Genomic DNA, 15029 nt, shown 5'->3' on the forward strand with positions numbered 1-15029 from the left:
GGAGACCAAAACTGTTGCAAACTTCCAGCTGTGCTCTTATCAATGCTCTGATTAACTACAGTAGGATAGTCCTACTGAACTCAAATCCTTTTGCAATGAAAGCCAATATACCACTTGTTTTCCTAAATGCTTGCTATACCTGCCTGTCTACTTTCATTGAACAACATACAAGGATACCAAGATCCCTCTGTACATCCACACTTCTCAATTTATCACCATTTAAATAATACGTGACCTTTGTTTTTCACACTGAAATCTATAAGTTCACATTTAGCCATGTTGTACTGAATCTGCCATAAGTTTGCTCACTCAAGTTTTCTAAATCACCTTGAAGCCTCCTTGTATCATATTCACAACTCACAATCCTGTCTGTTTGGTGTTAACAAACTTGTTTCCCTTATCTAGGTCATTTAAATATGTCATGAATAGCTGGGGCCTAAATACCAATCCTCGCAGTACCCCACTAGTCACTGCTTGCCACTTGGAAAAACATCCAATTATTCCCACTCTCTGTTGCCTGTCAACCAATCCTCAATCCATGCCGGTATATTATCCCTATCACATGTGCTTCATTCTTTTCTCCACAAACCTTATGAGGAACCTTTTCAAAACAGTCTGAAAATTCAAATATATCACTACCTCTGGTTCTCCTTTATCTATACTACCAGCTACATTTTCAAAAAAAAACACTCCAGTATATTTGTTAAGCGTCATATGGTTTCATAAACCCAGGCTGGGTTTGTCCAATCCTTTTCAAATATTCTGTTGCCACATATTCCATAATAGATTAGCATTTTCCCTAACACTGATGATAGACTAAATTGTCTCAATTTCTCTGGTTTCATCTCTCCCTCTGTTTTTAGACAACGGAATTACATTTTCCAACCTCTAATCCATTCTACAGCCTTTAGAATTTTGGAAGATAACCACTAATGTATTCACAGCTGCACAATTCCATGAGATGGGTGCCAGGATTGTAGGCTGCATAACTAATGAGCTGAAGAGTGGAAGTTTGCATGATGAAGTTGATTTGGGCCATGGCAAATCATCGACCATGAATTTCACCGAAAAAAAAACCTTGCCAAAATATGGGAAAATTCAGCCTATTTATCCAAGGAAGAATATACTAGAATTGGAGGCAGTCCAGAGAACTAGATCAGTTTAGAATATCTGGTCAGCGCAGACAAATTGGATCAAAGGTATTTCCATGCTGTTTAACTCTATAACTCAATGTCTAGACAGAAATAAAGTATGGACAGATTGTCCTGTGAAGAGAGCTGCAGTACATTGGGCTTGTTGGAATATAGAAAAATAAGAGGCAGCTTTATTAAAACATTCATCTTAGGGGACTTGACAGTGTAGGTGAAGAAAGGTTGTTTCTACTTTTTGGCGAATCTAGCATCAGAGGGCATAATCTCAGAATTTAAGACAGAGTTGAGGATGAATTTCTTGATTCACACGCTAGTGATTTCGTGGAATTTTTCAACACAGAAGGCTATTGAGACTGGTTCATTTAGTATATTCAAGATTGCAAATCACTGTCTCAATCAGTAAGAAATTACAGATTACAGGGAAAGACAGGAAAGTGGACTGAGGATTATCAGATCAGGCATGATCTAATTGAAAGGCAGAACATGATTCGATGGGCTGAATGGCCTACTTCTGCTCCTATGTCTTATGGTTTTACGACTCCTTGTTTCTCTCTTCACAGATTTTATAGACTTACTAAGTGTTTGCTGTTTTGGTTTCTTTCAAAATTTTGTTCCCCTTTACTCCCTAAATTGTGAATTTTTTAAATACTTTTGATCCTTTTGAATTTGGCTGATTTTAAATTTGACTTACACATACAGTCTCTCATTCCTACCAGTTTTACATCAATTTGAGAAATGCTATTTTCCCATGAGGTTTGAACCTTAATCTTTCGATTTATACCTCAAGATAACAATATAATATGGGATCACAGTGGTTATGTTACTGGACTGAAGGCCTGAAGTAATGAACAGGAAATATGAGTTCAAATCCTATAGCAACAGGGGAATTTAAATCCAACTAACTGTTTTTTATTAAGCTTACAACAGTAATGGAAACCATTACATTATTGGAATTTTGCAAACCAAAAACAAATTTGGTTCATTAATGCCCTACCAGGGAGGGAAATCTAATCTTTACCTGGTCTGGCCTCTTTGTGACTCCAGACCCACAAGAGAGTGATTGGCTTGTGAATCTTCTAGCAAATCGCTCAGTTGTGTTCAGTAAGACAACTCCCCATCACTTTCTCAAGGGCAAATAATTTGGGCAATCATTGCTGGCTTTACCATGTTCCATAAATAACTGAAAATATGAACATGGGCTCCAATGCACTTATGATTGGGAATTACAATCAAAATATATCTATATCTAGTTCATGATTTTTTCTTAAAGGCACAAACTGGTTAATTTAAACTTTAATTCTTCACTAGAACATTTTTCTGCTCTCTTTCAAGAATATGAGCAAACAATCTGCCTTCGAGGAACAAGGCAATAGCAGTGGAGTTAGACAAATATTTTGCATCAGTCTTTACAGTGGAAGATACTTCGAACATCTCATTAGAAGAATATGGGGGAGGAATTAAGTGCCATCACCATCATTAGAGATGTACTGTTAGATAAACTAATGGGGCTGAAGGCAAATTAGTCTCCTTGTCCTGATGGCTTGTATCCTAGGATCCTAAAAGAGATAACTACCAAAATAGTGGATGCATTAGTTGTAATTGTCTAAAAATCCTTGGATTCTGGAAAAGTATCATGGGATTGGTAAAGTGCCAACAAGGACACCCCATTTGAAAACGGAGGAATGCAAAAAGCAGGTGACTATAGGCTGATTAGCTAACAACTATTGTTAGAAAAGTACATTAAGAAAGTAACAGGAAACATTTGAAAAATCACAATCTAATTAGAGTCACCTTGAATTCATCAAAGGGAAATTGTGTCTGTCTAATTTATTAGGGTTTTTTGATGAAGTCTGAACTAGGATGGATAGACGGGAACCAGTAGAGGGGTCTGTTATTGGGACTTCCAGAAGACATTTGACAAAGTATCTCACAAAAGATTAAGTCACAAGTTAAGAGCCTTCTGTGTTGGAGGCAGCATATTGGCATGGATAGAGAACTGACTACTGGGCAGGAAACAGGGAGTTTGGGGATAATTGAGCTCTTTTTCAGACTGGTGACCTAAGACAAGTGGGGTTGCACAGGGATCAATTTGGAACCACAAGTATATATATTTATAAATATATATTGGTTACTTGGAGGAAAGAACCAAATGTACTGTTGTCAAATTTGTAGGAAATAGGTGAAAGTTATGTTGTGAGAGGGATACAAACAGTTTACAGGGAGCTGGTGATAAGTGGGAAAAGAGTTAGCAGATGAAATATAAAATGGGAAAATATGAAATTGTCTATATTATATGAATGAAAAAAATCTTCAGATATTTAAAAAGTTTAAAAAAGTTAAGAAAGTAAGATTCATTTGAAAATGAGTTGGAGAATTAGTAATGGAAATGGCAGAGGAACTAAAAGATATTTTGTTTTTGTTTTCACTAGCAATGATACAAGTAGCATCCCACAAATAGCTATAAATCATGAACTGAAAGGGAGGGAAGAACTCAAGAAAATTCCAATTACCTGGAATGTAGCACTTACTAAAAATTGTTGGAACTGTGAGTTAACAGGTCTCCAAATCTTGATGGATTTCATGCTAGGGTCTTAAAAGAATTAAAACAGAGAAGTAGCTGATGCTTTGGTTCTAATGTTCCAAAACTCAGTGGATTCAGGGAATGTTCCTTTAGATTAGAAAATAACTAACATAACTCCTTTATTCAAGAAGGGACGGAGACAGAAAGCAGGAAGTTACAGGCCAGTTAGCTTGCCATCTGTCATAGAAGAAATGTTAGAAGCTATTAAAGACATTGTAACAAGCTACTTGAATAAGTTCAAGATAAATTAGGCAGAGCCAACGTGGCTTTGTGAAAGGAAAATCATGTTCAACTAATGTGTTGGAGTTCTTTGAAGAAATAACTTGTACTGTAGGTGAAGAGAAATCCATGAATATATTGTATCTACATTTCCAGAAGGCATTTGATAAAGGTTATTACAGAAAGTAAAAGCTCACATTATCCACGATAATGGATAGAAGTTTGCCTTAGAAACAGGAAGCAGAGAATAGGATTAAATGGGTCTTATTCAGGCTGGCAAGATGTCATGAGTGGTCTGCCACAGAGGTCAGTATTAGGGTCTCAATTCTTCACAATTTATATAAGTAATTTGGCTGCAGGAATTGAAGGTATAGAAGCCAAATTTGCTGATAACACAAAAATAGGTAGGAAAGTGAGTAGTGAAGAAGACATAAGGAGCTCACAATGGGATTTAGATGGATTAAGTAAAGATCTCACAAATGGATGAGAGTGTGAGAAAGTGAGATATTGTCCATTTCGGCAGCAAGAATTTTAAAAAATGCATATTATCTGACTGGTAAGAGGTTGCAGAGCTCTGAGACGCAAAGAGATCTGGGTGTCCTTGTGCATAAATCACAGGAGATCATTTGATGTAGGTCCATCAAGTAATCAGGAAAGCTAATAGAATATGATGGTTTTTTTGTTAGGGGAATTGCATGCAGGGGTAGGGATTTATGTTTTAGTTAGACAGGGTATTGGTGAAACTGCATTTGGAGTACTGTTTATTGTACTAGACACTGCATGTAAGTATAAATATATTTTAAACTGTTCAGAGAAGGCTTATTAGACTAATACCTGGTATGAGTGGACAGCTTTGAGGAGAGGCTAGAGAGGCTAGATTGTATCCTTTAGAATTTAGAAGGATCAGCAGTGACTTAATTGAAACGTTTGAGATCCTGACAGGACATTACTGGATGTTTAAAGGATTTTTCTTCTTTTGGAAAAATCTAGACCCGGGGTCATAGTTTAAAAGTAAGAGCGCACCCATTTAAAATAGAAATGAGGAAACATTTTTCTGTCAGAGAGTTTGAATCTTTGGAATTATCTTCCTCAAAGGAACCTAAAGATTTTTTTAAGGCAGAGTTAGATAGGTTCATGTTTATCATGGGCATGAAAGATAATTAGGGATTTGCAGGAATGTAGAGTTAAGGTTAAAATTACATTAGCCATGACGTCATTGATTGGGGGAGCAGGCTGAAGGGGGTGAGTGACATAGTTTTATGAATATACGAGCAAAAGTATATACCCAAAGATAGTAATCAAGTAGTAAAACCACAAAAGCAGCTGATATTTTTAACAAAACATAAACACAATTTCCTGGTTCAAAAGGCAGCTAATCTACTTCCATTCTCCTTTTTTAAAAACTGGGTTTAGAAAACAGTAAAACAGGGGCTAGAAAACAAAAATAAGCAGTTTCTCCTCTCCACTCCTCTTAAAAAAACAAAGTACCTATCCAATCACTTTCTTGTTCCTTCCCCTACACTTTCCCAAATAAAATGCCCAGGCTTAATAACTCACTGTGCAAACAAACCAAACTTTCATTTCAGTACAAATACATAAAGCTACTGAACATATTATTCCATTGTTTGTTTTTAAAATTGGCAGGACTTTGAACAAGCACAAAATCTTTTGGCGGTTCATGTAACAACAAAAAAAACCCCACAAAAAAGTACTGTTTTGAAATAGAGTTTTAAAAAAATAGCATTTTTAAAATTTACAACTTTGCTGACTTGAACTTTAATGCCATAATTCACAATGGTACAGCAAGATTAAACCCTTACACTATTTAAGAAAACTTAGAGAACATGTAATTCAAACTGTAACATTCCAAAATTGCCATAAATCCACAAATTATGTTGCTATTTCATTGCATAGCATTTCTAAATAGCAATTGTCATCTCTGCTTGACATAAGGATAACTGAATAATTGTTATCTTTTTCTTTCATCACGATCTGAGAATAATACCTTTGATTCATAATACATGAATAATAACTATTGGTGTAAAGTGTTACAGTTCCAGAGCTAATTCTTGCGTTTATTTGGCTTGGCACAACTCTGTAATTGAAACCGCAACAGTTAATCAAACATTGACAATATCTTCCTTGTCACAGTCACGAACCTCTCTTCAGGCAGCAGGAATACCTTACTTTTACAAACATTAAAATATTTTTGAAATATCAATTATGAAACATTGATTATATTAATCATTTGACCTTCGTGTTAACTTGAACACAGTGTTCAAAGAGCACACAGCATTGCTGTAGCAGAAATTACTTTCATTTACAGACCCTCTGAAATATTTCCATCAAAAATTGTTACTTCCATCAGGGGTTCATCTAGTCTTCAATTAACAATGTGCAAATCCCAATCTGTTTTTATCTGGATTGACCTTTCTGGTCAATTCACTTTCCCATTTTTAATCTCATGATCTCTTGTGAGACACTTGAGCAAATATTTTCTTAAGTTTAAATATGCACCATCAACTACATTATCTCCAACTGGTAACTCAAATTGTGAAAAGGCAGTTAGACTGAATAGTATACTGAATAGTAACTTGATCATTATGGAAGATAATTATAGAATTGTGCATTAGTAGTTATTCTGGAATATCCAGTTTTAAAAGTAATACTTCACTGAATGCCATCCTTTGTAGATAATCGTTCATGAATCTAATTTAAAAATGTTTATGTAATTGGTTGTTCTGCAGACAATATGAATATCCAAATAAAACCAGATTGGTATTTGCACGTTGTTAATTGAGCGCTAGATGGACCCCTGATGGAAGTAACAATTTAATTCCATTCATTAATTTTTGATGGAAATACTTCAAATGGTTTGAAAATAAAAGTAATTCCTGCTACAGCAATGTTGTGTGCTCTTTGAACACTGTGTTCAAGTTAACACAAAGGTCAAATGATTAACATAATCAATGTTTCATAATTGATAGTGTGAAAATATTTTTAATGTTTGAAAAAGTAAGATATCCCCACTGGCTAATCAGAGGTTTGTAACCATCACAGTTTTTATTTATATTCAGCGGACATAGATAGGGCTCAAGTTTACAAATAATTGACTAAGGGCCATTTTGAGGAGTTCCATGGAGGGTTCGCTCTGTGAACTCTAGTGATTCATCTCACACAATTCTTGGTACTGATCTCATTATCTATGCATCAGAGCTCCATGGTTCACACTATCGCATGATCAGACGTATTTGCCAGTGCTGAAACTTTCTGATTTTTGTCGCCATGGCCATATTTAAAACCCAGTTATGCACAAGGTCAATTGCTGCCAGTCATCAGTTGCTTTTCACAGTACATGTAGTGAGAGACAAACAACACAGAAATAATTCTAAGGGCACCTACCTGTCACAGGTCACTTTTCATAGCAAACAGAAGTTCACATTCGTAAATCCCTCTCTAATGGAATTCCCTCCCTAAAGGCACTGTGGGTCAACAGGTAAACTGCAGCGGTTCAAGAAGGCAGTTCACCACCACTTTAAGGGCAACTTGGGACAGGCAATAAATGCTGGTCCACCAGCAATACCCACATCCCACAAAGTGAATTTTAAAAAATCCACCTGATTGATCAACTGACATTATGACTATGGCTGCAAGAATCAAGCTACACAGGCCACCTGCCCTCAGAGCCTATCCAGGTAGAACTCTGTCTAAGGGAAAGCTACTCTTTCTGTTACACCCAACACAGTGTAACACTCCATCATTGTCCACCACTGACTATGGCCCACCTTGATGGCTGAATTAGAAGAACAGTCTTGAATAAAAAGTGAACAGACCCCAACTGTCTGGACCTGTTGGACTATTTAGACAGCTGTTTTTCACTGGTGCATACACAATGGGCTGAAGGATGTAGATCTGTGCTGTAGATCTCTATAACTGACCAGGGCCCACTCCCAGATTTAGAACCCTGATTCTGATTGTCACAAGCACCCAGTTGACCATATCCAGCTTCTTGGACTGATATCAGGTGATGCCCTTGACTTACTGTCCCAGTACACTATGATTAATGACATTCTTTCTTGACTTGACTGAGGACTATGCTCATCAGGCTTTGAGACACAGCCATTTGGTTGAAGCACATCCGGAGTGCTTGGTGCATAAACTGTTGGCATATTTTGTATGTGTGATATTGATGTAGTACATTGATGCATTAAGCAATATGTTCATCCCTTTCACTAATCATTTCTGGGCAATATGAAAAGCTTCCTGGCTTTGTGTCTGCACTGAATAGCATGTCAATATGTAGATTTGTGAGCCTATACCTTCTCACTAATGTGGTAATGTACATAACAAGAGCAAGGAAAGGCAAAGCAGAGTTGCTCTTGGCCATCCAAATAGGTACAGAATATGAGCCCTAAGAAAGCAAGCTAAGAGACCTAAGATGCACCCTCTTCTAATGCTTGAGAGGGTGCATCTCAGTAGCGGTATTGCTGCCCAAGGTGGAAGCCTGGAGGAGCAAGTGACAACCTGGAATTCTAGCTTTCATATTGTAAATTGTCACTATCTAGTCTCACTCCAACAGCAAGAGTAGAAAATTGCATACAAGTGAGGCACAATTAGGCACTAATGAGATGAAAATAGGCCTCTTCATGCTCAGCAACATTCTCATCTCTGATCAGATAATGGATGGAAAATTGAGGGAAAAGAAATGTCCATAGTGAAGAATCACATATTCCCAATCTTGCCATACTTTCCTGCCTTACTTGCCCTTGCCTAAGTTGTTCAGGGCCAGAAAAATTCAGCCCATTATGATACTACAAATTCCTAAAGTTGCTGCACCCATTCCAACCTAATGATTGTTGACCGATGATATTTAAATCTCGAATGCCACCTCAATGCTATAGTGGCCATTTGTTTAGTATGAAATAAGTAGTGGAATCAGTGAAAAACCTTTTTTTAATAGTCTACTGCTTCTTAATATAATGTTTGCAATGGTATATTAAACAAATATACATGTGCTCTTACCAAAGAAATGTTCTTAATGAACAAATCATCTAGCATCAACAGCATGATTATTTATGTGACTTACTTTGTAAGAAGCCTTCATATTTTGATTGAAAGGACCTAGTTATAGTATCTGTGTGATAATCAGTCACAGCAGTTGACTGTGCAGTGTCATACAGGGTTTAGAATAAGTCTCCAAAAATGGGGGGCCTTTGTGTTTTTCTTAATAAAACATCACTACAGAACGAACAAATAGAATACTTTGTATTCAATTTTACAGAAGAAAGGATATAATATTCAGAGACCTGGCATCCATTATACAAGTCAAATAAGGGAAAAATGATGAAAAATAAAAAAATTAAACAAGTTTTGCAAGAGAGTGATTAAATCAGTTTAGGGGTAATAATTGCACAATGAAATGACAATTCAGTCATTAAATAAATACTATTTTGTTGAAATATATTTAGTGCATCTGAAAATACTTCAGTTTTTGAGGCAGCAATGCACTAAATTTATAAAGGACAATGCACATATACAAAAAATGATTAAAAACCTGCTAAAATGCCCAGACTTAAAAAAAATCAACTAATAGCTGACTTCAAAAAGTAAAAATAATGAGTCAAACTGACATGCTACTAGAATGAATAACATATAAAGTTTATTATATTTACCTTACTTCAGCCATGCTGCATGTTAATAAAACAGATAATTGAAACATTAACTTAGGAAATGTTTAATATATGTCCCAAACTAAAGTATGGGTTGTGCATTTGGCATCATTCCGAATCACTGTTGCTACTAAGTTTAATCTTAAGAACAGGACAACGTGGCTGGGCCTTTGTTTATATCGAATGAATTATAAAATTTAATTCTATGCTTCAGCTTTATATAACTGCTATGAATTTTAAATTACCAACAATTAAACTCATTTTCACAGCCCCATTTAATTCCCAATGAATAAGTTACATCAGAATTGAACGCTCCCATCCTCAATGATTGAGCAGTTTAATCTGGTGCATAGCAAAGCTTCAGCTGGCTTCAGAGTCTAAAAACTGAACTTGCTTCTTTGGTGCTGCATACATTGAATTTAATGCAGTATAAACGACAAAGGGATTTGATTCAGCATCTGAGTTGCAGAAAGCCAGCTAATTGGGCTTTAAATGAAAAATTGAGAGTTGAGGTTGAGAATTGAGCTACATATTTGGATTTGAAAATCAATTGCAAGTATAATTATTTCCCAATATTTAACTGAGAGATTTGAATTCCAAATCAGTCACAGTATAAATATATATTGAAATTGTGATGCTCCTCATTCCCTTACTGAATCAGAAAAGTAAAATGCTACAACAGTTTAATGGGTAAATGTAGAATCTATTATGCCATTGATTCCTACAGAATATAATTACTTTTCATTCTTTACCTGTGTTCAGTTAACTAATCTCAAATCATATGGCAATTACAGCATATTAATTGGCTTGAGTATCCTTTGGCTGGAGGGCAAGAAAACTGCCAGAATTTTCATTCACAAATAAGCCCCAGTAATTTGTGCTGGAAATTGACTATATGAAGATTACATTGGGCTTGGTTGCAACGGCCTGCATTTGAAGGAAACAATAAATAACAACTGATGTGAAAAATGTGAGATCAGGAAGGAAGCAAAGAACATCAGACACCAAAGTAACCCTACCTGAATAGCTATCTCAGAGAAGGAAGAAAATAGGGAATATAGAGAGAAGAGGGGAACAACAGAAGACAGCATTTTCAAATAAAAGAAAAGTAAGTATTAACATATTTAAATATTTTTGTAGATACATTTACTCATGTTCTTACGCATGATATCTAAAATATATTCAGACTTTTTAAAACCAGGCAATGCAAACAATTCCCCAAAACATTTTGCATTGACTTAATTCTACAATTAAAATGACAAATGTAATATTAATTTGGATTACACTCTGTAGGAAGAAAAAGTTGCTGATAAGTTGCTGCTCCTGTAGACATTGTCAGAATTCTTAAAATGCATTTGTGGCTAACATTTAATGTTTTATATCAAATTAGCATGATTTGTTATGGAAAACCTTTCTGATGTTAAATGTAGCCATATTAAGGAAAGACCCAAAAGAAAAGCCCACTAAAATAGATATTAAGAGGCATGGAAGTAAAGCATGTGTAAAAAGCTGAATGTTTCTCCAAGACAGAATGAAATTAAAACATGACACATTGTTCAAAAGACAATTCTCAAAACACTCTTTCCATTTAGGAACAATTTATTTCTCAAAATTGCCCTCCAGAGCATGTACCTTTCCAATCAGTCGTTTGGTTTCCTTTTCCAATTTATAGCAGTGGTTTACCACTTCTTTATAAATCATCACTCCCTAATTTATTTGATAACAGTTATACTTGAAACAAAGGTTATTATAAAAATGCAAGCATGGTACTGTGTTTAACCTTAAACACAAAATATGCTTTAATTGGTTTAGTCAGCCCAGTGGACTGTGGACAAATTACACAAACAAAACATATTCAGGTAATAGGCCAATTCCTTTAAGTTACACGTAAAATTAAAAGTCATACAAACATCAAAACATGCATAACTAACAAATTAACACACACCAAAAAAGTTATCCATTTGTAAAGATTTTGAGATATTGAATTAGAAGTTGTTGGGAAAACGTAAACACTTAAATAGCAAGAGCAAATGGAGTACTCCACATTTTACATATACTTACGCCTTTTCTGTGAAACTGCTTGCAAACATGCTGTCACAATATCACTATTCTTCTGTACTTTGTGTGAAAGGTTGTCTTTTCTCCTTAATTGACGAACCAGTTTTGCAGATTGGACGGCGATTCTGTATTTCAGCTCTTCAATAATTCGCTTAAGTTCATTTACATCTGTTATCATGAAAAAGGGTATATTTGTAAGCGAAATGTTAATGACTGCAAAATTCTAGTAATAGGTTGTTTCCGTGTCCTTTTAATCAGGAGTTCCACTATTATTATAAAAATGATTTAATTTGTTTCAAAACTACCTCAATAGTGAAATAGCTCGTATTTCGGATTTTTTTTTTGAAACTGCCAAATGTTACTGTTTGGTGTGAAATCCCCCTCTTTCATCTGTCACTGGAGTAAAATGAGACGATGGAATTCTTGCAAAATGCCAGGAATTGTCCTCAAGTTTTCTTATAGATTTGTAATATTCAGAAGGAGGTGAATGATCCCTTCAAATATTAGCGACGGATATTCTGATCTCAACGGGCTATTTCACCATCAGAGAGAAGATCTTAATCCCCAAACCTGCAATTCCACTGCCTGTTCAATCGGTGTGTATCATTTCGCGGAAAGCGGAAGACACAGATGCAACATTTAGAATCGAAGAGAACATGCTGAGTTTAGAGCTGTGCCAATGATTTCTCAGCCCGGGCCGCCCACATTAATTAACATGTTCAGCTTCAAAAAAAAATCAGCATTTTTACGCTGCAGAATGAGGCCACTTGGTTCATCGTTTCTGTGTTGGCCCTCCAAATGAGAACCTTACTCAACGCTATTCTTTTATCTTCCACCCCCTTTCTGGCTCCACAAATTACGCTTTAAGTGCGCTGCTGCTGCCACTGAAGTGTTGCACCATTTGACTCAGGTAAATGAGACTAAAGAATTCGATTATTCGCCACGTCAAACTCGACAAGATGCTATTGTAGGCATCAAACAGGAGATTCTTGCTCTGGCGATAAAGTTAAATATAAAACGTTTCCACTTTTTCTACTGCAATAAGCCCTGGTGATCCAGGAGCTGGACTACACTATTAACATCTCAAATAACCAACATCAAACACCTCAAAATACCCATGGTTTCTTCCAACAGTTTACTTTCAGTCACACTGGCTTGTAAAACGATTGTCATTTATCACGTACCTCATTTACTTACTTCCACAATTCTACAAGCAATATTTTTGCATACAATAGAATAATTTGAATGATGGTACATTTTAAAGATTATATATTAATTAACTGCGAAATTGAGGGTTCCTAGTATTTTAACTAGATTTCCATTGCGTTCTTTAGCAATTCAATGTCACCCAAAGCTTTGTTTGACTCAGTAACCTTCAGAATTATATTGAATTATATTGAAGTGTAGTCGAACTCAAAATTGATTACAGATACAGGAAGAAAATAGGAAGGTGTTCATTAACATCACGAAGTTTTTATGATTTATTTATAGTTTTCATGCTATACCTTTCTGTGCCAGGTACAGCATCTGATGTTTTGTTGTGTACTGTTCCTGAAATTCTTGCAAGAACATAGATCCAGAATTACTCCTTCCCAGAAAAGCATCTGAGCTGGAGGTCTCCGTTGAACTATCCACGCTGTCAATGCTTCTGCTGCTGTAAGCGCAGGAATCATACAGTTCGATCAACAGGCCGTCCACAATGGATGAAGTTCGCTTGCAAGCGATACTCGCTGTTCCAGGCCGGCTGTCCCTGCCTCCGCCACTATATAGGGCTCTCGCCGCTTTTTCCGTGGCATTCGCCCCTTTCGTCCAGTGCTGCGTTGGCATTAACGTTGAGGGTGACACCGGAGAGAGGGGAATGGCTTCGCTGTTCTTTGGCAGACAGGGGCCTTGCGCTGTTCTCTGGGGATCGGTGATCTGCATCCACTGCTGGAAGCCGGACATCCCGCTCGAGTTAGAACCAACCGCGAAGCTGTCATTTCCACTGGAGATGTCGACTTCGGAAAGTTCATTTTGAGGGATGTGAAGAGACGCAGCCATTCTCCACCACCGACTGCCAACTTGCTGCAAGCTCCCCCCAGGGCCAGTGAGCTACAGGTGGATGGGAAGCTAGTTCCGGGTCCTCACCATTGTACTAACTGGGGAGGCAGCTTCGGCACATCCTCAATTTCTCACATCCCCTCCCTTAAATTAGATCCTTTCTTTCTCGGCAAGGGCGGTTCGATTGACTATAACCACATTATATTTACTTTAAAGTACTTTTTTGTTGAGGTTAATTGCATTGGAATCACGGACTTCTCTCCTCCCCACCGCCTTTGTGGCACATTCTGGCGACTATAATTTTTGCAGGTAAATTTACCATGTCAGGGTTGGCAGCCAACTGCAAATGGAATTTACCAAGACGCGGACGCAATGTTTAAAATAAATATAAGGAATATAATAAATTTGAGAGAGATTTTTGGGTATTTAATCAAGGGATTTTTTCCTTGAGTTTTTTTTCTAGAGTGTCAAATACTGTGCTTTCTAGCTGATATTTTCAGCGTGAAAACTAAAACTAGGGCATAACTGGCTCTGATAACAAATGTATACCAAGACTAAGACCACCACAATATGCAATACGTATTTGAAACCTTTTAAATGTTAAGAGAAAAGACAGCACATTATCATTACCACCTTCCACTATGTTGTGTTTCCTTTAAAACAAAACTCGTAATTTAAGATATATTTTCTGTACAGTCAAGATTACAATTATAATCAAGGAATCTTCAGCAAATTTTTGACTTCACTTTTACATAGTTATTACCACATTAGTACAGTTAATTTGTGAGCAGAAGCAACTGACTTTGTTCTAATGCTGTTATTAATGAAACTACCCAATATATGTTATGTTACATTGTGCTGGTGATTGATGTCTGTACTCAGTGTAGCAAATTGTGTTAATGAATGTAGAGTGCTAAATGTGAGTTCTTTACACTAGCTTTCTGTAAATGGTTTATGAAAATTTGTCTGTTATTTGGGCATTATAGTTAGCTGTCAGTAAAATCCTATCTCTTCCTTGCTTTTGTATGTTAAAAGTTTGTTTTGGTTTTATTCAGGAAAACAATTATCATGATTTTCCTTCCTGACTGAAACTCCCACTTGTTATTAGTAGGCCAAACTCTGATTGGCCATTTTATTTCTTAATAAAAGAAGCACAAAATCCTCTTAACCCAAATATTGAATTTGGCACTGTGATGGATTTCTGAGTACATATTTAAGATAACAATAAAACCATACATTTCTGCCCCCAAACTCAGCCAACTCCACCCTGTCTTAACCTGTCTGCTGCTAATAACATTACTGTCCCTTTGT

General features: G+C 36.4%; 1 protein-coding gene across 3 annotated transcripts in view; it reads right to left on the bottom strand.

Moving 5' to 3' along the window:
- The window catches only part of tbc1d30 (TBC1 domain family, member 30), a 63173-nt gene extending 49412 nt beyond the window's left edge, over window positions 1–13761 (bottom strand). For 2 of the 3 annotated variants that reach the window (XM_048549452.2, XM_048549451.2), the window contains exons 1-2: window positions 13184–13761; window positions 11682–11846 (exon numbers count right to left, since the gene is read on the bottom strand). In XM_048549452.2, the coding sequence (XP_048405409.1) occupies window positions 11682–11846; window positions 13184–13718 (700 nt within the window). In that variant the 5' untranslated portion in view covers window positions 13719–13761. Of the gene's footprint in view, window positions 1–11681; window positions 11847–12248; window positions 12308–13183 lie in introns of those variants that run through there. The other variant, XM_048549455.2, reaches the window with a different exon arrangement.
- Window positions 13762–15029: the final 1268 nt, after the last annotated feature.

This window comes from Stegostoma tigrinum, chromosome 18, assembly GCF_030684315.1.
Source record: "Stegostoma tigrinum isolate sSteTig4 chromosome 18, sSteTig4.hap1, whole genome shotgun sequence".
Classification (NCBI taxonomy): Eukaryota; Metazoa; Chordata; class Chondrichthyes; order Orectolobiformes; family Stegostomatidae; genus Stegostoma; species Stegostoma tigrinum.